General features: G+C 47.0%; 1 protein-coding gene across 1 annotated transcript; it reads left to right on the top strand.

Moving 5' to 3' along the window:
• The first annotated feature begins 1,978 nt into the window (after positions 1-1,978).
• TM6SF2 (transmembrane 6 superfamily member 2) lies at positions 1,979-25,710 on the top strand. Its single transcript, XM_054981851.1, has 10 exons — positions 1,979-2,165; positions 17,008-17,102; positions 17,376-17,473; positions 18,984-19,087; positions 20,372-20,454; positions 21,635-21,759; positions 22,421-22,522; positions 22,725-22,817; positions 23,303-23,422; positions 25,059-25,710. The coding sequence occupies exons 1-10, from the start codon at positions 2,074-2,076 to the stop codon at positions 25,257-25,259; spliced, it is 1,113 nt and encodes a 370-aa protein (XP_054837826.1). The 5' UTR covers positions 1,979-2,073; the 3' UTR covers positions 25,260-25,710.
• The last annotated feature ends 1,118 nt before the right edge of the window (positions 25,711-26,828 follow it).

Here is a 26,828-nt window from a genome sequence, read left to right on the forward strand (position 1 = left end):
AATACAGGAGCTGCGCCTTTCAAGGCTCAGAGAGCCGCTGATGGGTCACCTAGTGAGTTTCATGGCAAAGCAGGAATTTGAACCCTTGGGCGCCATAGGCGATGCCTTGGAAAAACCTGTATGCGGTTAACCCCTGCCACAGATGGGTATCTTCTTTAAAATTCTTGCTTTAGCCCTGAGCAGAATGAATTGATCAGGTCATTCATTGCACAACAGTTGTTCACTGGTTTTTTTTTTCATTCGGGGTGATTTCTGTATGAGATAGCAAATAGGTTTTATGGACAGGGTAAGGGCAGAACTTGCTTGCAACTATGCAGCCATCGTTGGAAATCCAGCAGGGCAGGCACAGCCTCTGCAGGATGCGTGTCTTGGAGGGGCTTGCAGGAGTGGACTGTGCCATGGACTCCTTTCCTCCCTAGTAACAAATAGCTGCACATTTTGCGAAGGCATTGGGGATGCCATGAATTGAGGACCTAGCCCTGTCTCTTGCCTTTTGTGACATTCTGCCAGTAGTTTTGCTTCTATCTTGATTCTGGCTTCTTAAGTACTGCATAAGGGGGGGACAGGCCTAGGAGTGGCTTGTCATATGCATTGATGACTGTCAAGAGAGCGCCCCCCCCATTTCCATCCCTCAAGGAACCATTTGCTTATCTTTGGGCAAAGTTCTTGCTAGCCGAAGCTGGGCTTGTGGACTCTCGGACTCAGGGTTGAAAAGGAGGGGCTGCTGCTGCAGCCTCGGGGGGAGAGGGGAGAGAGCCTGTGACCCCCAAACACAGATATTCCCAGCCAGCAGCCCCTTTCTAACCCGTGTGAAATCTGAACGGCTGGGTTCGGGGATTCAGGAAGCTCCTGTAGCCATGGGGTATAAGGAAGGCTTTGGAACCAAAATCCTTTTTGGCTTTGATTTGAAAAGCAAATGTTTGGCTTCTTTCTAAAATACTAGCACATATTTAGGATTTTTCAGATTTGAAGAGGGAAATTCTTGGTCCTGGGTCAGATCCATGTTGCTCGGCCCCCGATGTCCCCAGAAGAAAGCCTGCAAGGAGGCGAACGCCTTCTCCAGTTATTGCCCCAATCAGTACTTGGTATTCAGAGGTATTTGAACAAGGAAGCTCCGTTTGGCCATCAGATCTAGTAGCCCTCGATAGACTTTTTCTGAATGAATGTGCCTAATCCTACATCCTCATCTAAGATGTTACTGATGCACCTGGTGATTGTAAAATCCACGTTTTGATTTGATTTATACCCTGCCCTCCCCACAAATAGGCTCAGGGCGGCTAACAACCGCCCTTCATAAAACAGTGAATCAATCAAAACCATAAAATCAATAATACTCTTTAAAAGTCATTAAAATAGTCCAATAAATAAATATGCATTTAAAGTGGTAAAGTCGATCACTGTTCTAAGCAAGGTAAAATCCACAGGTTGAGTCAAGGAAAGGAACAAAGGGGGTTAAAAGTGTTTTTACTGTTAAATTGCCTGCCTTTTTTCCTGCTTTGCTGCCTCAAGTCTTAATAAATGTGCATGAAGGTGGTGAGTAAAGAGAACCAGCAACACACAACTTTCTTCTGCCATGGAAGCGTTCAAAACATGCTTGTCAAGAACAGGTGGGTTTAAAACCAAGGCGTGTTAAACATGCTTGTGCGGGCATGAAAAACCAGCCAGGTGGGCTTTTAAATGCCTGCGCCTTTTCAAAACGGAGAGGCACTTTTAAACGCGCTCAAATGGGATTTCTGAATTAAAATCCATCCATGCATGAAGGCGGATTTTGCACCGGTGCGATTTCTTTCTCTGCTACGGGGCAGCCACTTGAAATCTGGTAAGGGCCTCGGAGGGCGAGGCTTCTACAGGCTGGAACTGTTGCCAACATTTCTTTAAAGGGTGTTCAAAGTCGCCGGAGGCATACCAGGAAGGAGCACTGCCCCTTTAAGAGGTGTGCCCACGTCCAGGTTTTCCCCAGGCTCGATTGTGTAAGAGAGTCGCCTCCGACTGCGACCTTTGGACGGGCAGCTCTTCCTTTGGCGAGTTTGCCAGGAGAGTTGGTGGCTTCCCTCCTCCACTGACTCCCCCACGATGCGGCTCCCCCCGGTGTGGGCTGCCGTCGCCCTCTCGCTCTTCGCCTTCCCGGTCTCCTACACGTTGAACAGCCTGTCGGCTCTGGAACAGTAAGTGTCGTGTGAGCGCGGGGACACGTGTCTCCCCGGAGCGTCTCCAGCCTCTTCTTTCCCCCACCCGGGTCTTTTTTTTAATCGTTAGACGCAACAGGGACCAGAGGGAAAACTCCAGCTCCGCTGTTGGAGCAAGGGAGGGTTTGCGAAAGGAGTCGGGGGGCGTGGCTGGGGGCAGGGTTGCCACCCCTTCGGCGCGGGTTTCAGACGCGGACCAGGGAACGGGACCTGGTGGGGAGCCAGTGGGCAACGGGGGCAGCTCACCCGGGCCTGCACTGGGGGCGGGGGGGGGGCAGGGCTGCCAATTCCCGCCCCCCCCCCAAGAATAATGGGAAAGAAGAAAAGGGAAACTACTGCTGCTGTTTGCACATGCACCCCCCTCCCCTTTCAGGGTTGCCAACTTCCAAGTGTGGTCTGGAACTCTAGCTGATCTCCAGGCAACAGATACTAGTTGAACTGATTCAGTTCCCGTGTCGAAAATGGCTGCTTTGAAGGGTGGACTCTGTGACATTTTACCCTGTTGAGGTCCTTGTACTGCAAGGTATCTCTTCTTTTGCAGCAGTGTTCTCTGGTCTCGAAGTAATTGCATCTCTGCATGAGTCCCTGTTCTGGTCTGCCTTTTATTGGTTCTGATCATTCTGCCCTGTCTCTGCCTTGGGTGTAACCGAAGCAATCGGTGACTTGCAGGGACACAATATGCCATGGACTAATACTGTGGGGGATGCTTTAGGCTATTCCTGCATTCGGCAGGGGGTTGGACTAGATGGTCTGTAAGACCCCTTCCAACTCTGATTCTGTGTGAATACCTTCTCCACCCCAAACCCCAACCTCCCCAAAGTCCACCCCCAAATCTCCAGGCATTTCCTAACCTGGAGTTGGTAACGCTAGGGAAGCTGGCTTCTGCCCACCGTGCAGTGAGTGCAAATTGCTCCTTGCTTGGCCGGGGGTTGGGGCCAAGTGATTCTGGGGCCACATCCTGGACTTTTTGCCCAGGGCCCAGAATCACTAGACTGCCCCTGGGCAGAGCATCTGCTTTGCACACAGATGGTCCTAAGTTCTGCCCCTAGCAGCATCTTGTAGGGTTGCCAGTTCTGGGCTGGGAAATTTCTGGGGATTTGGGGATGGAGCCTGAGGCGGGCAGGGTTGGGGAAGGGAGGTTATAATCACATAGCAGGAGTGTAATCTTCTAGAGTCCACCCTCCAATGTTGCTATTTCCTCCAGGGGGAACTGATTATAGTAGTTTGGAGCTCAGTTGTAATTCCATGGGATCTCCAGGCCTCACCTAGAAGTTGGCATCCCTACCTGTTAAGACCCTAGAGAGCCAGCATCAGAGAGAGGCAACCTAGATGGACTCGGAGGCAGGCTGGGTCTTGGGTTTAAGCCGCCTCCTACAGGAGGCTCACTTCTGGTCTTATGCAAAGAGCTGGATCAGATGGCTCCTAAAAGTATATTACTTTCCTCCTCTCTATAGCCCTGTTCATACGTTACAGTGTTCAACACATGTACAACCTGCCTGGATAAATGTGGGGATTCAATCACTTTTTCATCTGTACATGTAATATGAGAATTACTCAACGAGTGTATAAAGAACAATCAAGTATACACTATACAATGACTATACATGCGTCTACTATGACTTGTGCACAGGTCTTATGTTACCTCCTTTGGTGTCAGATGAGATTGTAAGCTCCTTGGGGCAGGTTTTGTAGAGGCCATGGTTGTGCGACTGAACGTCTTGACAATGAATCAGAAAGTCTCTTGTTTGATTCTTGGTTCTGCTCTAGAATAACTTGCTATTGGTAAGCACTCCCCCCCTGCCCTGCCCCCCGACTCAACTGCAATATGGGTATCCAAATACCAACCTCACTCACAGAGTAGTTGTTAGGACTGCATCAGGGTAAGAAATTTAAGATTGTGATTTGCTGAATCAAAAGAAGGGCCACCCATTCCAGCATCCTATTTCCAGACTGGGGACGGGACTTTGCCTTTTGTTTGCTCTTTGGGGGTAGACTGCCTCTGAAAGTGGAAGTTTAACTTTTATAGATCATAGCAGTTGATCAACCTATCATGTACATGTGAGTACGAAGTCCTTATATTAATGCTAAGCATGTTGGGGGGCACAATAGCAATCCATAATGTGGTGGGCCTAATCTGCAAGGCTGGACGGAGGGTTCCAAATCAAGAGTGGTTCAGTATTCATAGACTGCAAGTCTGGCCTTCAGATGTGGACCTTGCTTATCCTGCCCCAGGCCCAGCCTTTTTCCTCTCAATGGGAGATTAGAGAAGGGGGATTATTAATGATCGCGACCAAAAAATGGATTTCCAGATGAAATGTCAACTGTCGTTTTACGTGCAATCCCTGGATGCTCAAAGGAGCACTGACGCCCCTCTGTGTGTGTTTCAAAATAAATTATGCTTGTATTTTAACGCAAAGAAAAAAGCAATATCTTGACAGAATGTGCGTGCAAGCTCTGTGCCATTCCCAGTTCCAATAAACAAGTTTAATATACAGCAAAATATGACATCATTTCTTCTGTTGAGCTAAGTTTTTCTGGCATGAACAATAGGTAAGCCTTCTGAGGTACACAAGACTCTTCACCACACCTTACACAACAGTGTCTAGTTTTGGCAGTTGCTGCTGCATTGGGTTTTGGAGAACAGGATGCAAGAATCTGTTTCTATGAAGAGTGGATTTCTGCTGATGTGGAAGAGTGCAAGCTTTTGGTTAACACAACATTCTTCATCGAGCACGATAGGTAATAATAACTATGTTTATATGCGATTTTCTAGATGGATTAGGGCCCACTCAGAGCGGTGAACAAAGTGAATGTTATCATTATCCCCACAATACAGCTGGGAAGCTGGGCTGAGAAGAGTGGCTCACCCAAGGCCGCCTGCTGAGCTCATGGCAGCAGTGGGAGTCAAACCAGCGGAGTGCTGACTCGCAACCTAACCACTTAACCACTATGCTACAGTAGCAAAGCTGAACATTTTTTTGCCAGCATAAGATGGGAGTCCAATGGGAAGGCATTTCAGGTTGAATGAGAGATTGAGGTTTATTTATTTATTTTATTCATTTATATCCCACCTTTCTCCCCAGTGGAAATCCTTGCTAGCTTACCAAACTGGAGAGCCAGTTTGGTGTAGTGGTTAAGAGCGCAGGACTCTAATCTAGAGAGCCGGGTTTCATTCCCCACTCCTCTGCTTGAAGCCAGCTGGGTGACCTGGGGTCAGGCACAGCTTCGAGGAGCCCAACCCACCTCACAGGGTGATTGTTGTTGTGGGGTAATAACATGCTTTGTAAACCGTTCTGAGTGGGCATTAAGTTGTCCTGAAGGGCGGTATATAAATGGAATGCTATTATTATTATTACTAAATTCTCCTCTGTTTTATCCTCTTAATAACCCTGTGAGGGAGGTAGATCAGGCTGAGAGTGTATTACTGGCTTCAGGTCACTGAGCAAGATTTCATGGCAGAGTGGGGGCTTGAACCTGGGTCTCTCAGAGCTTAGTCCAATACTTCAACCACTGCATCACATTAGCTCTTGGGTTTGCAGCCTGTGCCTCACCTGCCCCCGTGGCTGTCCCCTTGAGGTTTTAGGCGAGCTGGTAATAAATTGAGACCAGTGGGTGCTGAGCAGATCCAAAGCCCAGAAACAATAAAACAAATCCTAGGACAGGGGTGGGCAAATTGTGGCCCGTGGGCCACATGTGGCCCGCTACAGAGTTTTTTGTGGCCCGCCAAGACAGTAGAAAGTGTGATAGGGTACATTTGTCTCATTAAACTGATTCTAAAATTAAATGTGCTTGCAGCTATAGATGATATGAAATTAGCACAATAAATAAATTGAATAAAACTACCACTATTTTATTTAATTTATATTTATTGATTTTTATGATACAATTTATACCTTTTCTGAAATGCAAAGTTAACTAATGAATGCAATCATTTTAAAAGGTGCAGCCCTCCGCTAACCTCCGCTCCCACAAAGTGGCCCCCGAGCCAAAACAATTGCCCACCCCTGTCCTAGGATATTATTCCAACTGGGCCAAAGGCCACCCGTAAATGCAGAGTTTAACGGGAAGGACTTGGATCCCAAGGCGTTTCCAAAAGTCTCTCTCTTCCTGAGGCTGTTTCCCTATCCGCTTGTGCTAAGTGAGATGGCATTTCTTCCCTTAAGGCTGCCATGAAGCTGTTGGCTGCAGGGAGGAGATTTAGGCTGTTTTCACATGCACCTGTAAGATCGTGCAAAACTCACGGGACGAAGCATCTTCCTAGTGCGATTTCCCTTTAATAGTGCAATGACATCAGAAAAATCAAAAAGAGTCCAGTAGCACCTTTAAGACTAACCATAAGCATAAGCTTTCGAGAATCACAGTTCTCTTCGTCAGATGCGAGCATCTAACGAAGAGAACTGATTCTCGAAAGCTTATGTTACAGTAAAAGTTGGTTAGTCTTAAAGGTGCTACTGGACTCTTTTCGATTTTGCTACTACAGACTAACACGGCTAACTCCTCTGGCTCTGTGACATCAAAAATCGTGCCATTAAATGGGATCGTGCCAGGACATCGCTCTAGGAAGACGCTTTGTTCCGTGAGTTGTGTGCGATCTTCTGGAGTCTTTGGCCGTGTGGAAACAGCCTTAGACTGGGCTGCCTGTCAGCGATCCAGTTTGGAGTCGGGTTAGGGGAGAGCCCCGTTGCTTTCTTCACAGGGGCTTCCTCCCTCCGTGCTTGCTTCTGCACCTCTCCCTCTATAATATCAATCATACAAGGATGTTGAAGGGAGTAGGTAAAAACTTTTTTAAAAACCTTTTAAAATGGCTGTTCTTGTTTAATGTATATGTTCCTGGCACAATTTATAGATGCAAAAATGCACTTTTTTGAGAAGGTGAGGGCTATGGAAAGGGGGGGGATGTTTCAGGACTCATGGAGCCAGACGAGTCATGTGACTGGCCTCCATCTGGGGTGGGGCCAGGTAACGGGGGGGGGGGCTGAGAGAGCATCTTTGTCACATTGATGCCCTTACTTGTGAGGAAGCAGCAGCCAGTATCAGCAGCTGAGGGCCAAGCTACACATGACGAATGACACTTGAACAGCAAGTGGATTGAGTGGAGGGCAAGTGAACAGGGAGAAATACACTTGCCGTTCAAGTGTCATTCGTCATGTGTAGCTTGGCCACAGGTCCTAGAGATGCCAGCCTCCAGGTGGTGGCTGGAGATCGCCAGGAATTGCAACTGATCTCCAGGCCATAGAGATAATTTCCCCTGGAGAAATGGTGGCTTTAGAGGGGGGACTCTATGGTATTATACCCTGCTGAGGTCCCTCCCCCCCAACCCCTCCCTCTCCAAGTTCCACCCCCCCCCCCCAAATCTCCAGGAATTTCCTAACCTGGAGCTGGCAACCCTAACAAGGCCTCCTGTTACCAGTAGCCATGTGGGCAACCGGCTTTCTCTCTCCAGATGGTGGTAGAGGTGGGATTGGGCCTGCCTACCCCTTCTCATTCTCTCACATAGTAGGCCCTCTTTGTCCCCTTCAGTTGCCCAGGCTGCACATCTGGCCCCTGTCCAGCCTCTCTGCTTCCCAGCTGAGTCCAAGAGGGAGCCCACTACTGGAGCCGTCCTGTGAGGAAGGTTCACTGAGGCCCTGTCACCTAGGCTGTGCCCAGGTTGGGCCTGTTCTGCTCCTATCCTGGCGGTTCTTTCTGTTTCACCAAAGTTGGTGGCCTCTTCCCCCCCCCCCCCCCCGCTTGTTTGGGACCTATCCTTGCTCTCTCCTGGATCATGCAATGCCCTCTGGCCGGCAAGCACCAGCGTGTAAAAAGCAGGTCGATCTTTGATCCCTTCAGTGTCGAAAGCAACACGTGCTGGCTAGCGCCACCGTGCCCTAATCAGCAGCCCTCCCTAAGCCGGAGCTGATGACATTCACGTGGGACTTGGGAATAGCTCTGTGGGCAGCTGTGGGCTGGAAAAGCAGCACGGAACTTCCACCCTCCAAGGCAGTATACCTCAGTTCCATATGCTGGGGGGCAAACCATAGGAGAAGTCTGTTACGGAGCTCAAAGGACTTTGTATTCATTGATTGTCGTCTGCGTGCCAGAGTGGTGTGCTTAGGATTGGGGGGGGGGTGCATTCAAATCCACACTTTGTCACAAAACTTGCTGGGTGGTCTTGGGTTAATCAGCCAAACCTATCTCACAGGGATATAAGGATAAAGCAAGGTGAGGGGGATTCCATGCAGGCCCTTCAGAGATCCTTGGAGGAAGAGAAGGATAAAAATGTCCTAGTCAGGTCATGGACTGAAAGCTATTGGAGAAAGCTAGAATAGCATGCTATAAGTGCTTTGGGGCACCCAGAGCTCCTTCTAAGACGGATCTCATCATCATGCCAGTGCAGTCTAATGGTGATGGGCTTGGGTCTGAGCAATTCACGCTCTGCCATGGAAGTTCGCTGGGTGACCTTGGGCCGGTCACAAAAACTCTCAGCCTACCAGAGATAGGAAAGATACACTCCCTGATTCTTAGCCCAGCTTCTCCTCTGCCTGGTTCCGCCAGTTCTTACAGATGAAAGGAACACAATAGAAACAGATTTCCAAATAGCCAAGGCAATATTTCGTCATCAATAGACTTTCTGCTGCCCAGCTCTATTTTTAGGCAGTGCGGGGGCAGTCCTACTGGCACAGAGCATGGCTGGCTTGCTTGGAGGTCATCCCAATTAAACGGCTCCCGGTTCTATTAAAAGTGTGTCTGAATCTGTCTGCCAGCAAAGATAGGAAGGGTTCTCCCGCCCTCCCGCCCTCCTCACAGGAAAGGTCTCCTTTATTGGCTTGCTCTGCAAACCGCCACTGAGCCAGGCAGCCCGTGCAGCTCTGCAGATACTACAAGGCACTTTCCTTCGCGAGGAACGGGTATCACTCAGGGTTGCCGCAAACGTCCTTTGCGGCCGTGGTCTGCATTGCAGCGGTGCAGCAGCTGCAGCTGGTGGTGGGCAAAACTTGCCGCTGCAGCAGCCTTGGCAGCTTCTTCGTTGAGCAGCGTCCTCAGCCAGATGGCGCAAATGCAGGCTGGCCCTCTGTTTGGCATTGGTGCATTTGCACATGCAGATGTTTCTGCAGTCCTGGCCAGCTTTCTTGGAGTCCCCCAACATTTGGGAGGGGAGGGGGGGTTGCACCAAAATCACATCTGCATTTCCAAAGCCTTGTAATTTCTGACTCAGGAATAATAATAATAACATTTGATTTATATACCGCCCTTCAGGACAACTTAATGCCACGCTCAGAGCAGTTTACGATTGTCTCATGACAATCACCCCGTGCGATGGGTGGGACTGAGAGAGTTCTTTTTTTTTTTTTGAAAAATTTTTATTGGGTTAGAATCCATTATTTCCACATTTACATTCAATTTTCCCCAATTTTTTCATCTCTAACCCCCTCCCTTTCCCCCCCCTTTTTGTTGACTTCCAACAGCTTTCCAACCCTTTGTCCCCTTTCCCTTACTTTTATTAGCTTCCTCTATCTAAAACAAATATATATTCTCCATTATTCTAAGCAGTACATCCTTAACTATTTTTAACATTATATGCCCAAACTGTAAGCCTTTGTTTCCATCTTAGATAAACAATTTATCCCAATTTTTCAATTTCAGGTATTTCTATATATCATAAACCATATAGATCATACATTCGTTTATATCAAACAATTTGACTTATTCTCTATATATATTACTCATTCTATCTTTTTATAATAGTTCTATATATCTCTCCTCACGTAGTCAATCAATTTGACCCATCTATATCTTCAGACATTCAGTTTGGTACAAAACTTGTCAGAAAAAAAAGAAAATATTGTTAGTTAATCGCTCCTTATATTTAGTCCTTATAATTAATTATTTTCTCTATGTTCTGTTTGTTAACCTATATATATCTATATATATGTCAATCTATTAATCTGACTGCTTATTAATTCACATTTATCTCTTCTCCCCCCGGTAAAGTCTCCCCCCTCTACTTCAATACTTCAGTAGTTCTCAAACTGCCACAGTTTTCCTCCCACCTCCCATTTCTTCTCCAGGTATTGTTTCAGCTTCTCCCAGTCTGTGTTGAACTGCCCTGAGTCCAGATCTCTCAGTTTTCTTGTCATCTTGTCCATTTCAGCCATATACAGCAATTTGTAAGTCCAATCTTCAATAGTTGGCACTTCTTGTACTTTCCATTTTTGCGCATACAAAAGTCTAGCTGCTGCTGTCATATAAAATATCAACGTCCTGTGTTGGGCTGGAATTCCCTCCATTCCCAAGTTCAGTAGCAGGAGTTCTGGGTTCTTATTAATTTGAAATTGTAAAATTTCACTCATTTCTCTTATTATTTCCCCCCAGTACTGCCTGGCTACCTCACACGACCACCACATATGATAGAGGGAGCCCTCATGCTTCTTACATTTCCAGCATTTATTAGAAGTATTTAAATTCCCTAGCGCAATCTTCTTTGGTGTCATGTACCAACGATAGATCATTTTGTAAATGTTCTCTTTGATATTAATACATGTCGTTGTCTTCATTGTAGTTTTCCACAAGTATTCCCATGCCTCCATTGTTATTTCTTTATTAAAGTTTATAGCCCATTTCACCATTTGTGTTTTAACTATCTCATCCTCGGTATACCACTTCAACAGTACTTGGTATACCTTGGATATTCTTTTCTTATCTTCTTTAAGAAGGGTCTGCTCTAGTTCCGAATTCTCTATTCGTATACCTCCCTTTACAGAGTCCGAATTATATAAGTCTCTGATCTGTCTATACTGGAACCAATCGTAGTTAGGTGATAGTTCCTCTTGTGTCTTTATTCTAAGTTTGGATGCTTCAGTTTTAGTTATTTCTTTATACGTTAATCATTGTTGTTCATTATCAACAGCTCTCGGGTCTATCACCTCATATGGAACCACCCACAAAGGGGTTCCTTCTTGTAGATAAATTCTGTACTTCTTCCAGATTATGTATAGACTTCTCCGAACAAAGTGATGCAGGAACATCGAGTTGACCTTTACTTTGTCATGCCATAAATATGCGTGCCATCCAAATATTTTTTTATATCCCTCTAGGGCTAATAGTTTCTTGTTCTTTAATGTCATCCATTCTTTCAACCAAACTAGGCAGATTGCATCATGATAAAGTCTCAGATTGGGCAGTTGCATTCCGCCTCTTTCCTTTGCATCTTGTAAAACTTTCACTTTCACTCGAGGCTTCTTGCCTGCCCAAACAAAATCTGATATTTTCCTCTGCCATTTTTCAAATTGTTTGGAGTCTCTGATGATTGGTATTGTCTGTAGCAAAAACATTACTCTTGGTAACACATTCATCTTAACTGCTGCAATCCTGCCCAACCATGACAAATTCAATCTATTCCATTTAATCAAGTCTCTCTCTATCTGAGTCCATAGTTTTTCATAATTGTTTTTGAATAGATCTATGTTCTTTGCAGTTAATTCGACTCCCAAATATTTCACTTTACTTGTTACTTCACAATCCGTTGTTTCCATTAACAATTGTTGTTTCTGCTTAGTCATATTTTTGCATAATATCTTTGACTTCTTTTTGTTAATGAAGAAACCTGCCAAGTCTCCAAACTCCTTGATCTTATCTATCACTCTTGGCATGTTCTCCAATGGGTCCTCTACAATTAACATTATGTCATCCGCAAATGCTCTGACCTTGTATGAATAGTCCTTTATTTTTATTCCACGAATTTCATCATCTTGACGTATCTGTATCATCAGAATCTCCAATACTAAAATGAACAACAATGGAGATAACGGGCAACCTTGTCTTGTTCCTTTACTTATCGTCAATTTCTTGGTCAATTCATCATTCACCACGATTGCTGCAGTCTGGTCTCTATAAATTTCCTTAATTGCTCTGATGAATCTTTCTCCCAATTGTAGCTTTTCCATAGTGGCAAACATAAAGTCCCAGTTTAAATTGTCAAATGCTTTTTCAGCGTCTACAAAGAAGAAACCAACCTCTTTGTCACAACGCTTGTCATAATATTCAATAGCATTGATCACTGTCCTTAAGTTGTCTCTTATTTGTCTGTCTGGCAAAAAGCCTGCTTGTTCCTCCTCTATGACTTCCGAGAGCCACCCCTTCAATCTCTCCGCCAATATCTTCGCAAAAATTTTATAGTCATTGTTGAGTAGCGATATAGGTCTATAATTTTTCACATTAGTCAGGTCTTGGCCCTCTTTTGGGATCAATGATATATTCGCTTCACTCCAAGTTTCTGGAATCCTTTGATCCCTTAAAACCCCATTCATCACCTCTTTTAGGAATGGTGCCAGTTCATTAGCCATTGTCTTATAGAATTTAGCCGTAAGTCCATCTGGCCCTGGCGCCTTTCCTAGATTTGCAGATTGTATTGCCTTACTTATTTCCTCGTCAGTTACTTCACTATTCAACTTATTTCTCCAAGCTTCCGAGATTTCTGCAAGTTTGGTTTTCTCCAAATATGACGCTATTGATTCTTTGTTTACTTCTTTTTTATTATACAGCTTAGTGTAAAATTTATAAAAGGCTCTGCTAATGGTAGCCTGCTCCAAATACGTTTTGTTATCTTCGCAAATTTTATTTATTATCTTCTTTTCCCTTTTCTTCTTCAATTGCCATGCCAGGTACTTCCCAGGTTTATTAGCACCCTCAAACGCTTTTTGATTCAGTCTTTTGAGATTCCACTCCAATTCTTTATTGCTCATTGCTGTTAGCTGTTCTTGAAGTATTTTAATTTCCTGGTATACCTTCTTTTTCCCTGGTCTCTTTTTTAGCTGTATTTCTTTGGCTTTTATTTTCTCCTCAATCTCTTGTCTTTTCTCCTCTTTCTTCTTTCTTGCTCTACCATTTAAGTCCATTAGTATGCCCCTTACAACCGCCTTGTAAGCATCCCAAACTTTATTGGTTGGTACTTCTTTATTCACGTTGTATTGTATAAAAAACTTTGTCTCTCTTCTCAGTATTTCCATATTCTCTCTTTCCTGTAACAAGTCCTCATTTATTCTCCATGCTTTCCTTTTTCTCTTTTTTCCAAATTTCCACATAATTGGGTTGTGATCTGAGCCTACCATAGGCATTATTTCTACCTCCTTAGTCCATAATGCTAAGTCTTTTGAGGCCCAGATCATATCAATTCTTGATAATGTAGAATGCCTTGCAGAATAAAAAGTAAACTGTCTGCTTTTAGGATATTCTCTCCTCCATACATCTTCAAGAGTCTCTTGTTGAATCAACTCAAAAAAAAGCTTTGGTAATAGTCCTCTTTTCTTTTGTGCCGTTGTAGTCTTTTTGTCTAGTTCCAAGTCTGTCACTCCATTGAAGTCTCCAGCAAGAATTATCTGGTCATATGCAAGATCGTCTAAATGCTTCCTTAAATCCTCAAAGAAGCTTTCTTTTGCACCGTTAGGTGCATAAAGTCCGACTACCAACACTCTCTTTAAATTCCAAATACATTCCACTGCTACAAATCTAGCTTCCACATCTCTCATAACAAATTTTGGCTGTAGCTCCTCTTTTATGTACAACACCACTCCTCTTTTTTTCTTGTTGGAGGCCGCTACATATTCTTTGCCCAGATTTCCAGATTTTAAATATTTTACATCCTGCTTTCTGATATGGGTCTCTTGCAAACAAACAATGTCACATTTTTGTTTTAGTAGCCAGTGAAAAGTATTTTTCCTCTTATTCGGTGAGTTTAGTCCATTTACATTCCAAGATAATACTTTACACTCCATACTCATGATCTTGTTGGTAAGTCTTTTTCATTGTCCTTAATAAATCGCTCCATCTCTCGCTCAGATCTGATGCGTTTTTTGGCCCCTCCAAACTCAAAGGACACTCCTTCCGGTAACTCCCATCTGTACCTGATTTTCATGTCCTTCAAAATCTGAATTAGCACTTTATATTTTTTCCGGTCCAGTAACACTGATCTGGGCAGTTCCTTCATTATAATAATCGTCTTGCCATCAATCTCCAATGGATCTTGAAACTGTTTTGTCACAATCCTCTCTTTCATATTTCGTGTTGTAAACTGCACAATCACATCTCTTGGTAGTTTCCTCTGGGTTGCTATTCTCGAATTCACACGGTATGCCACATCTAGGATAGCCACAACTTCCTCCTCCTCCTTCCCCAGGTACTCAGCCAACACCTCAGTCATCTGTTCTTGCGCTGACTTTCCTTCCACTTCTGGCAAGCCACGAAAACGTAGCTGCTTCTCCATATGTTTAGTTTCTGCAACTGACATTCTCCCCTTCACCAATCTCATCTCTGTTTGTTGCGTGTCTGCTAAATTCTCCATCGCGTCTTCTACTGTTTTAACTCTCTGCTGCGTTCCTTGTAATTCACTTCGTATTGTTTCCATACCTTTTTTCACTTCTGACAGCTCCGATTTTACTGTCTGTGTAACCTCTTTAACCTCTTTTATCAGCTCCAATTTCGTATCCTTAAGTTCTTTAATCATATCTAAAAGTTTTTTGTCCAGGTTTTTATCCAGGTTTTCTATTGCCGATTGCCACTCTTTTTTTGACATCGTGGGGCTTGCTTTAGCTCGCTCCCACGAATCCGCTCTCTTCCTTAACTCCGTGGCGTAAAATTTAACGTTTTTCTATTTTAAATGTCCCGGTCTTTATAGAAATTAAATTTTAAAGAGTCCAAAATGTCGGGCGTCTTTTCTCTATGGTTTCTCTATGATTTTGTAATCCAAGATGGCCTACTTCCTCTTCCGCTGAAGCCGCGACCCTTCCCCTTTCAAAAATGGCGATTCCCTACTTCCTGCCCTCCAGCAAGGGCCGCTTCTCTCCAGCCACTCTATTGTTATTACGCACTTCCTGTCTCCCGTCTTCCCACAGCAGATCTCGCGATGGTGTCTTTTTCTCACAGCTCCAAAGCCACAGGTATTCAAAACAATAGTCCCATTTCTTTAATAACTTCTTTAAACTTAGTCTCTTTTTAAATTCAATTCCTGCCGAGTCTTCCCCTCCTTTTCACTAGTCTGTTGCAGTTTAAAAATCTACTTTTTTTCCTCTCTGTTTTTATCAATCTGTCCCGTCTCAGAAGATAATGATCTTTACCTTCTCTTCACTTTTCTCGGGTTGTAATCGCTGTTTCGATTTTAAGTTCTCCTCTCAGCTTCTTCCCCCAATCGATGCTTGGGTATGTAGGTCTTATGCCAGCCGAATTGGCCCCAAAACTGCCGCAGAGATTATAGCCGACCCGTCGCAAGGTGGGACCTCAAGGATCGGGAGGGGACCCGTTGTGTAGAGCCCCCCCTCGTCCGAGATCTAGCTCACCCTAGGGTCTTGAGCGTTCTTTGCCTGCTCCCCGCCTGAGAGGAGTCGGCCGCGGGCTATTTTCACCCCGCCGGCCGGTTAAAACGGCAGTCCGGTCAGCTCCGCAAGTGGAGCTGCGTTAGACCTCCATGGATCCCAAACAGGAAGTCTCGGGACTGAGAGAGTTCTGAGAAGCTGTGACTGACCCGAGGTCGCCCAGCTGGTTTCAAGCAGAGGAGTGGGGAATCAAACCCAGTTTTCCCCTTGTGTGCTACAAGGTCACACAGGTTGTCACAATTCTGGGGTTGACAGTTGGGGAAACTGACAGGTCAAATGTTGTCACAATTGACGGCCTCTTCTTGGCTAAGGGGAGATAACCAATGAAACAGAGGATGGCACTGCAGGGGCAGGCTCTTTGAAGAAGGGAGCTCTGGAGTCCATTGATAGCAAGGGCGCTTGCTTCCTGACCTGGCTGCAGGGAAGACAAAAGGGTACAGTAAATCCTCTCCGAAAAGTTTCTGCCAGAAGCTCCGTGTGTGACCCTAGGCCAGCTGGTCCCTCATGCCCTTGCCTACCTCACAGGGTGGTGGTGGGGATAGAAGAGGGAGAGCTGTATATGCCACCGGCAGCTCTTTGGTGGAAGAGCAGGATATCAATGCATGCGCAGAATGCTTCCCGCTGCTGCAGGGACACGCGTCTCCAAGCACCCACACATGTGGACTTCAGTTGCAAAGGTCTTCCTCTGGCGAATTCTTGCTTGCTTTAGGAGTACCTCTTTCCTGCATTGGGACTGGAGGCTGACCCCGCCGCGCAGGCTGCAAGGCAAAGAGAATCCTTTACGTCTAACAAATCCGGCTTCTTCCTCAAGGTCCTCTGTACAGCCACACTGGGGCATATCGTGCGAGAAGAGAACCTCTCAAATTAAAACAGCAAAGAGCCCAGTTGCACCTTTAAGACTAGCCAGCTTTATAGTAGCATAACCTTTCGAGAACCACAGCTCTCTTCGTCAGATGCATCTGACGAAGAGAGCTGTGGTTCTCGAAAGCTTATGCTACAGTAAAGTTGGTTAGTCTTAAAGATGCTATTTGACTCTTTACTATTTTGCTACTACAGTCTAACACGACTAACTCTTCTGGATCTCACATTTTTAAAATTCTGTTGATTTTGATGGGGCAGGGGTGGAGGAGCCTTGTCAATTTCATTTATTTTTAAAGTAGGGCTGTGCATAACTGACCTGACAAAGATATCCTCTTGCTAGCTTCGTGGGAGGGCAGAGGAGGAGGGCAGGACAGATATAGTTAAGGTTCATGGCATCGTCAGCTTTTTTACAAACTTGTACATGGACCTTTTCCTGTTTTTTTTTTTGCCCTGCTGTTCAAACCAACTGCCCACTGTCTTGATTCTTTTTCTGACTTGTTTTCTTATTTTTTATTGTTTCCGCAGCTTGGAATCCTGGTGCTAGTCCCCTTGAAAGAGGGGGGTATAAATATTTGATGATATTGATCTGGTGCCACTTTCTCTCTCCCTCCCTCCAGCTCCTGGGCCGTCGCCGCGGTGGGTGCCGTAATCCCCTTGGGATTGTTGGCTCTGGTCTACCTCCCTAGTCAGTCCCAGGACCCTCTCTTCTATGGTATGTTGGCTCTTCTGGATCAGACGAACAGTGAAATCCTAAGCAGAGTTACTCCAGTCTAAGCCCATTGAAATCAATGGGCTTAGACTGGAGTAACGCTGCTTAGGATTTCATTGTAAAGGTCAGTCTAGCACCCCATCCTGTTTCCAACACTGGCCTGCCCAAGCCCCTTGGCGTTTATGCCAATAAGGCAGAGACGTCCCCATGTGGGGGACCCCCTGTGCTTCACACACCCTAATATAGATCCTGCCTTCCAATCTCTCTCTCTTCCAGTGTTTATGGTCTTTTCCTTCACATCTGTGATCGACACAATAATTGCGTTGGAAGAAGATGGTTATATCGGCGGATTCATGGAGTTCTACATGAACGAGGTACCGGCCCAGATTCAGGCCTTGCCCCAGCTAGGCCGTGCAGTTCAGCTCCCAATCCCTGAGATTCAGAGATTGTGGATACAGGGAACGCGAGCTGTTTCCCAAAGGGAGATGTGCCTGGAGGGCTGTGGAGGACACAGAGCTCATCTCTCTCTGCTCCACCTGCCAGTCTTGGTCAACCAAGAGAATCTGCTTTCCTGATCCTTTTAGGCAGGGCTTTTTTTCTAGGTAAAGAGGTGGCGGAACTCAGGACTGCACAATGATGTCCCTTTGGGTCAGCTGGAACAAGGGGGGAGTTTTTTAAAGCTTGAATTGCCCTCGGCGAAAATGGTCACATGGCCGGTGGCCCCGCCCCCTGATCTCCAGACAGAGGGAAGTTGAGATTGCCCTCCGCGCCAGGTGTGGAGGGCAATCTAAACTCCCCCCTGTCTGGAGGTCAGGGGGCGGGGCCACCGGCCATGTGACCATTTTCAAGAGGTGCCGGAACTCCGTTCCACCACGTTCCAGCTGAAAAAAAGCCCTGCTTTTAGGCCTCTTGGCATCAATCGGCATCAAAATTGCTAAACAGACCCTCCAGCTTAACGGTGTATGGGGAAAACACTGTAGTGACTATGGGAAGAGCCCACGGCCACCCCCTAGAAACCTCCAACTAGCCCCAAATGGCATGAATAGGGGAGCGTTCTCTTGCGGGTGCTTTGATCTTCCAGCCTCAGCCATCCTCTTTTAAGTACCCATATAGCTCCCCTCCCGCGCACACACCATTGTGTCTGTGCCCCCTTTTTGGAGAAACGGATAAGCAAAATCTCACTTTGCTTTTCTCTAGTGGGCACTCCAAGTGTACCTCCTGATTTTGGTGGGTGGTCCAAGTAGCTTTATTTTTTACTTTATTTTATCAAATTTATACCCCACCCTCCCGCAACCGGGCTCAGGGCAGCTAACAGCAGAAGAAAACGATATACATTAAAAACCATAAACAAATATCTAAAACAATATTTAAAAGCTCGGTATATGACAGAGTACAAAACGGGTGCCATAGACAATGCAGGCTACAATAAATATCTGAAAGGCATGGAGACGGCTGTGGCGCAAGCCTGGGGCAGCCAGCAATGGAGAACAGGATGCGCAGAACAGGCAGGGGACGATTTGCTGGCTCTCAACCAAAGGCCTGGAGGAACATCTACAAGCCCTGTGCAGCTGTAACAGGTCCCGCAGGGCCCGGATCTCAACCAGGAGCGTATTCCACCAGGCCAGGGCCAGACAAATGTCCTGTGGATCTGTGGACCACTAAAAGCTGCTTATCTGCAGAGCGCAAGGCCCTATGGGGGACATAGTGGGAGAGGCGTTCCTGTAGGCTGCAGTAAATAATTTCCGAATTGTCTCTTTGGTGTTTCTCAGACTGATCTCATTGAATTGATAAAATACTGGACTGGTGCATCTCTCACCTCTCCCCGTTTGGGGGACAGCAGGTGCAGAACTGGTCCTCAGAGCTTTCTGATGCTTCTTTTACCAGGGGGAGCCATACCTCCGCACGGCCTATGGCCTCATGATCTGTTACTGGGATGGTGTGGTCCACTACGCTCTCTACCTCGTGATGATTGCAGCCCTGTCTCAAAGGTGAAGGGGGGGGGGGAGGCTGTGACCTGCTGGGGATTTGCCAGGGCGAGGGGTTTAGTTAAGGCACGGGGCATGCAGAAGTTCAAGGGTGGAAGAAGCTACAGTGGGAAGCATTGCGCAAGTTGGATTTCTGCTGTTGGCCACTCCAATAGGGAGAGCTTGGAGTTGCATGTCCGTGGGCAGGGGTCATTTCGTAGAAAAAGAGCTGGAGGAACTCGTTAGCATAACTCATTAGCATATGCCACGCCTCTTGCCATCACTGGAAGTGTGTCATTAGTATAACTGATTTGCGTATGCCACACTCCCTGACATCACCTATTCTGACTGTTTTGGACCCAATCCTGGCCATTCACGGCTGAAATTGGGCCCAAAATGGCAAAAAGGGGCTGAAAATGGCAGAAAAGGGCCCCAAATTGGTCAAGATCAGGCCACTGCTGAGCAGGAGAGTGATCGACCACCCGTCAGAGGCCTGATCCAGGCCGTTTCGGCCCCGATCCAGGCCAAAACGGGCCCAAAATGGCTGAGAGTCAGGTGGGCGGGGCCACCTGCCATGTGACCTCTCTGGGGAACTGCCAGGAACTGTGTTCCTGTGCGTTCCCCCTCTAAATGAGCCCTGTCCGTGGGAGATGAGTTTGCACTATGTTCAGGACGTGCCACTTGATGGTCAGAAAAAATATGGTTAGCTTGTGGAATTTGGCTGCCACAAGAGATGGCCATGGTCCCAGGTTTAAAAAATGGATTAGTCAAACTCAAGGAGGAGCAATCTCCTGGCAAGTGTTAGCTTTGATAGTTAAGTGAAACCTCCAGGTGCAGAGGTAGTATACCCTCACACACCAAGTTCTGGGGATGAACAACAGGAGCTGGCCGGGCTAGCCAATGCTGAAACCTTTTGGTCCAATCCAGCAAAGCAGCTCTGAAGGTAAAGTTTGTTGGAGTGGTAGGTTAACACAAAGCAACTGTTTCTTTTATTTCAGTTAATTTAATAAAAAATGGTATCCTGTTATCCTAGATTACAATAATTCTTATTGGAGTTATATTGATTACAATAGTTTCTTTTTTATCTGATAGTGAACTGTTACGTATAATGGGGCTGGGTCATGCAAAGGCTTGCGTCCCGAGAATGCTCCTTACACAGGATTAAAGTTCTCCAGCCAGCAGAGCTGATCTGTAGGGTCTGACCCATTATATACCTGACAAAAAGAAATCCAAAGCTCCTGTTTGAAAGACAGGGTGGGCAATATCCTTTCGGGTTCAAATGACAAAGGTTCTCTCATTCTTTTTCAGAAAGAGTTACCGGAATTTCGGCCTCTACTGGATTGGATCTCTCACAATGAGTCTCGTAGTTTTCTTGCTCGGTAACATTGTCGGTGAGGAGATTTGCCACAGTTTTATGTTGGGTGCCTTTTTCAGACCGAGATTTAGATGAATAAATCAATACACGGTTCTTTCTCTTAATTTAAGTCCTTGTGAAAGTCTCTGTCTCTCACCTTGCCACGGATAGCACAACACAGAAGGCAGATCACAGCAAGATAAAAAAAGCAGATTAAAAACTGGATTCTGAAACGTTAACCACGAAGAGACTGTTTGAACTGACATCGTTCCCTTTTTAAAGTCAGATACGACTGAATTGTGTGGCCCAGTTTCTTTTCACTCACATACGCGGGCCAGACTATACCTGTCTGCCACAGGGCCTTGCCATAGGATGACAACTCGTTCATGGAAACTCAATTTTAAAGTGCCTCAGAGCAGGACCACAAGTGACGCCTGACACAGGTTGGACACTTGTCAGCTTCCCTCAAGTTTTGATGGGAAATGTAGGCATCCTGGTTTTACAGCTTGGCTCTCCATTACAGCTGCAAGACCAGGATGCCTACATTTCCCGCCAAAACTTGAGGGAAGCTGACAAGTGTCCAACCTGTGTCAGGCGTCACTTGTGGTCCCGCTCTCAGAGTTTTCATTCTCATCAGGACCTCAGTGCAGAGGGAGGAAGGGGCTCCTTCCCCCCCAAGCAGTTTTCCTGTCCCAATGCAAGGGCTGTTACAGGGCTAATAAGTTCCCCCTGAGGTTGCTTTGCACTGTGAAAACCGTGTGTGGGGAAAGGTCGGAGGCCCTCCTCCTTGTGCACCACAGTCCTGACAGAATCAGGCCCTGCGACGCTTCTAAATTGGGTTACCGGAGGGAACACGCACCTGCCGTCCACGTTGCTATCGCTCATTAAATGTAATGGGTAGATAGGCCCCTTGTCTCCCTTATGGAATTTCACACTATTTCTTCATGCTGAACTCTTCTTGTTAACGTTGCATAATTTTCAACAAGGTGTTTCTGGTTTGTTTGTTTTCTTTTGCCGGCATAAACCCCCCTGGGAATCCCAACACTGAAAAGGGCCAGATTCTGACTAAAAACAAACAACGCAGGAAAGAGACAGCGCTGAAAACTTCGGAAGGAAACGGAATCGAAACTATACAGGAGACTTTTTCTCCCACAGGGATTTGCACATCCTGGAGGGGGAGAGAGAATGAGATGCCTCTTTGTGTGTTCTCGTTGTAGGGAAATACGGGTCTGAGATCCGGCCGGCCTTCCTCCTCAACTTCCCTTATCTGCTCATCCCCATCTGGGCTGCAAAGAAGATCTTCAGCCAACCTAAGACCCTGCCCCTTCTGATGGTGGATAAGGTACTTAAGGAGAGCAGTGCTGGACTGGGACCAGCGGTTTTGGAATGAAGGCAGCTGCCCTTCCTCCATTATTGATTCTCAGTATCTTGCAATGTGGGGGTAGACTGCCCCTTCACATGGAGGCTCCATTTAACTATCCTGAGAACATCTTCCATTTTGGATCACACTGTATTTACTGTTGCCTACTGGATACCAAGCAGGGAGAGTATGTGAAACCAAGTCGGCCATTAATTGATCCAGCTCGGTATTATCTGTTCTGACAGCCGGCCGTGCTCCAGATCTCAGGCAGAGCAGGGCCTGAGATGGTTTTCTCTGAAGATGCTGGAACCAGAGACTTTTTGTGTGCAAAATATGTTTTCCTGAGCTATGGGTCCTTTCCTTGACACACTGATCTTATGGCTGCTGAGTTAATGGCTGCAGTACCACCTCTGGCCATTGACTGGGGTGGTGCCAGAGTGCAACAGAGCCCCCCACTTATGGTGTTGCCCGGAGAAAGGCGTATGCTCCCAAAGGTTACTGTTCAAGAGCCCCTGTGCACTCTTGTGCCATGCTTTCAAAATGTGCCCACCCCCTAAGATTCCTGCTCTAAAATTCGGCATCTGGCATTTTGATTTCTTTTTCTTTCTGTCCCCCCCTTTTCTCTCCCCCCCCCCTGGGACAGATTTCTGAAGAGCAGAACAAAAATCTGCTCCAGCGCCCCCTGGACTTGGGGCTGGTGGTGTTCCTTCTCCTTGCTGCAGTGTTCACGCTCTTCAGGGGCCTGGTGAGTAACAGCTTGGCCTTCCCTTTGGGCCATTGAGCACTGGGGGTGGGGTTGCTCTCTTGGCTGTCTTTAACCTCCTGCCCATGGAGGATCGGGGCCTTAATCGACAGGCAGAGCTGCTGCTAGTTTTGGGGAGGAGATAAAGATAACTTCCAATTGCTTTGTGTGTTGGTGCCTGTGCATTTCTGGCTCCCGTGTTTAGATCGTTTTGGACTGCTCGGCAGATGCTTGCTTCGATTATGTGTACCAGCATGAGCCATACCTGCGGGACCCCGTGGCCTACCCCAAAGTCCAGGTGAGCTGCCCAAAGTAGGGTTGCCAACCTCCAGGTGGGGGCGGTAGATCTCCTGGAATGACTACTGATCTCCAGACTGCAGGGATCAGTTCCTCTGGAGAAAATGGCTGCTTTGGAGGGTGGACTCTGTGGCATCATGCCCTGCTGAAGTCCCTCCCCCCTCCAAACCCCACTGTCCTCAGGCTCTACCCTCAGAATTTCCAGGAATTTCCCAACCTGGAGCTGGCAACCCTAGCCCAAAGCATCCTGTCCAACCTTGCGTGGGTGTGTGTGGGGCCTCTTTCAAAGCTTTAGTCCAGAAGAGAAAACTCTGAGCCTTCTCTGGTGTGCAGGGCAGGCCTGCCTGTGCCCCTGGAAATGTCGGGGACCCCAAACACCCCCCTGCCCTCCCACTTGTTTTCTGCTTTGCTTACCAATTAGCCTTCCAGCCAGCCCTGGCAGCCCTTCTCTCCGTGGACCCCTTCCTCTTTGTCTTCATTTTCTAGATGCTGGTCTTCCTCTTCTACCTCCTGCCGTATTTCTGCCTCTGCCTCTATGGGCTACTCTGTCCTGGGTGCACCTGGATGCCGGATTGGGCCTTGGTTTTCGCTGGTGCCATGGCGCAGGTAATCAGAGAACCCCCCACCCCTGGAATCTACATTGTCAAGCATGTCGAGGTCCTAGTGAGCCATCAGGACTGGTCCTTCCCTTCTGTAAATCTGATGGGGCTTGTTCCTTTGCAGCGTTTCCATGCTTGATTTTTTGCCTGTCACGCTAAGGGCACCATCTGGATGAAAAATTGTAGATGCTCTCAGGGAGTGGCTGCAAAGCCCGCTCCTGCTGCTAGCTCCAGGGGGCTTCTGTGGAGAAAGGAAGAGTATTTCCCCATGTCGCTTTCCCCATTAGTATGAATAAGTGAAGGGGGCAGCCCCATCTCGTGCCATTAGTGCCCTCTTTGGTCTGGGCTTAGCAATTTCAGCTGTGGAATGTGTGCAGTTGGAATTCAGGAGGTGAGGCTGTGCTTCTGAGCATGTACAGAATGCCTTTGTGAGCAAAGGACCATCCATACACCTTGGGTTCTGGGGAATGATTTTTTTTCCAGAGCAGAGAGTGCAGGTTCCAGGCCTCCACAGCCTCCTGCGCATGTCCCTCTTTGCAAATTTTGTTCCTTCTCAGAGTTCACGATGGGTTTGCTCCATACGTTGTTACTATAAAAAATGCGTTGTAACTGCAGCTATTGCCCTGTATTGAAAAAATCTTGGTCGGTTGATTGTATGAGATGGTTTAACTAATCTAGTAAGACTGCATAATTTCAATCTGCATCAACTTGCATGTAAGGCAAAACCTAAATTGTTTTAAAGGGATAGCAGAAGGAAAGCATATTTTCTTTGTGTTTTTTCCTCCTGTTAGAAGAGATCTGTCTCCTACCCTCTTGCCTCTTTGGAACACGGCTGTTTTTTATAAGTTCTCATATTTTATATTTTTTTAAAAAATCAGCTGCCTGCATGAACCGGGGACAGAAAATATATTTCTTTTTAAAATTTGTTGAGATATTGTTTAAAACTGAAAGCCAGTGCAGCGTACTACTTAGGTGCTTCCGTTGAAACCCCTACCCTGCCCTGAAGTTTGCCACTCATTCACTTTCAGCCTAACCTACCTTACAGGGTTGTTAGGAGGATAACACAGGAAAAGGAATCAAGTGGGAGGAGGGGAGGGGAAGGACAAGCCAGTCTGCTGCTCTGACTTCCTTAGAGAAAGGATCGGATAAAAAATGTATGGACAGACCCTTAATCAGTGAATAATTATTGTTGTAGCTGTACGATAGCAAACAATGAAAGTGATTGCTGCCTCTTAAAGTTTATGAATCGGACAGTGGCAGAGGAGGGAGAAGAGAGGACAGGATAACCAGAGGCAGGGCTTTTTTTCAGCAGGAACGCGGTGGAATGGAGTTCCGGAACCTCTTGAAAACAGTCACATGGCTGGTGGCCCCGCCCCCTGATCTACAGACAGAGGGGAATTTAGATTGCCCTCCGCGCCGCTGGAGCGGCGCAGAGGGCAATCTAAACTCCCCTCTGTCTGTAGATCAGGGGGCGGGGCCACCAGCCATGTGACCATTTTCGCCAAGGTCAACCCACTGAGTTCCACCACCTCTTTTCCCAGAAAAAAAGCCCTGACCAGAGGCACCCTTTCCTAACAAGGCGGTTGGGGGGATGGCTGGGGGCTGTACTCACCCTGTCTCTGCCTGTCTTTTCAATGTTCCAGGCGCAATTCTCGCACATTGGGTCCTCCCTCCACCATCACACCCCCTACCCCTACCGCACCCCTGAAGCAGCCTGGTGGCCGGTGGTTTTCTCCAATGTGGCCTACGCAGCCGGACTCCACCTTCTTGCCTACCGCTGCCTCCGCAATCCTGTCTTCTTCTTCCCGGTGGCCCCCCGAGACGAAGACAAGAAGAAACAGTGAGACGGGTGCTCCCCACCCATTGCAACGCGGACACCCCACTGCAGAGGAGCTTGTGGGATGACTCTTCTGCAGTCGTCGTTCTCCGTCCAAGAGCCTACTGCATGTGCCCTGGGCACTGGAAGTCAGTCAGGGCGCAAGTAAGGCATCTTTGGAACTGGCATGTGACGAAGAAGCTTCTGGAGGTCCTCTCGACAATTTCCTACATTGGGGTGTGTGCACATGCGCACACGTGGAAATGGGTTCAAAGCGCATTGAGGGTAATGTAGATGATCCATTTACTGCAGGCCAGGACAATATTTGGGGAGGGGGATTGGTGAATGAGTCCAGGGAGGCTAATTTTCTAAATAAAAGCCAAGGTGGTTGTTGTTTTTTTAAAAAGGGAAGTCCAGAAATGGGCAATGCAGGTACTTTAAAAGTCCTTGTTTACAACATTAAAAACATATATATGATTTTTAAATGGTTTGCTGCATGAGGGTCGTTCTTTTGGAGTCGCCTGCGGTTTCAGGGCACAAAAGCAAGCAGCTACCCCTTACACTGAATACCATATGTTTGGGATCAAAGACCACCTCAGTGCATGAAGTGCATTTTAGGGTTGCCAGCCTCCAGGTGGTGGCTGGAGATCTCCTGGAATTACAGCTGTTCTCCAGGCAACAAAGACCAGTCCCCCTGGAGAAAATGGCTGAAGGGTGAACTCTGTGGTGTTATACCCCTCTGAGGCCCCTCCCCTCCCCAAATGCCACCCTCTCCAGACTCCACCACCCAAAATCTCCAGGAATTTCCCAACCTGGACCTAGCGTCCCTATTCCATTTAGTTATCCAGGTGAAAAACTGTTGGTGTTCATATGGACGGCGAGTCCGTCAGAAGTATCCTGCTAGTTTGTACTAAAGGTCCATTAGCAGTCCATTTCTGACAATATTTGGGCAGGCAGAAACTTCTGGGAAGTCCACAAGCAGGAAGTGAAGGCAGCAAGCCTCCACTGTTTGCTCCATGTAGCTGGTGTGGAGAGGTAGACTGCCTTTCAACATGGAGGCTCCATTATTTTGTTATAGATAGTAACTGCTGATAGACTAACAGCTGCAACCAAGGCTTTTTTTCCGGGAAAAGAGGTGGTGGAACTCAGTGGTGGAACTCAATCCCGCACAATGACATCATTTTGGGTCACCTGGAACGAGGGGGAAGTTTTTTAAAAGTTTAAATTGCCCACCGTGAAAATGGTCACATGGCCAGTGGCCCCGCCCCCTGATCTCCAGACAGAGGGGAGTTTAGGTTGCCCTCCGCACCACATGGCGCGGAGGGCCATCTCAACTCCCCTCTGTCTGGAGATCAGGGGGCAGGGCCACCGGCCATGTGACCATTTTCAAGAGGTGCCGGAACTCCGTTCCACTGCGTTCCCGCAAAAAAAAAGCCCTGGCTGCAATCCTAAGAGCCTTTTCCTGGAACTAAGTCTTATCAGAGAAAATGAGACTTACTGCTGAGTAGAGCACACATTTGGGGATTACTTCTTTAAAAGCTGTGTGAGCAGGTAGACGTTCAACAGGTTTGGCAGCCCTCTACAGGTATCCTTCTGT

The sequence above is a fragment of the Eublepharis macularius genome, chromosome 5, assembly GCF_028583425.1.
Source record: "Eublepharis macularius isolate TG4126 chromosome 5, MPM_Emac_v1.0, whole genome shotgun sequence".
NCBI lineage: Eukaryota > Metazoa > Chordata > Lepidosauria > Squamata > Eublepharidae > Eublepharis > Eublepharis macularius.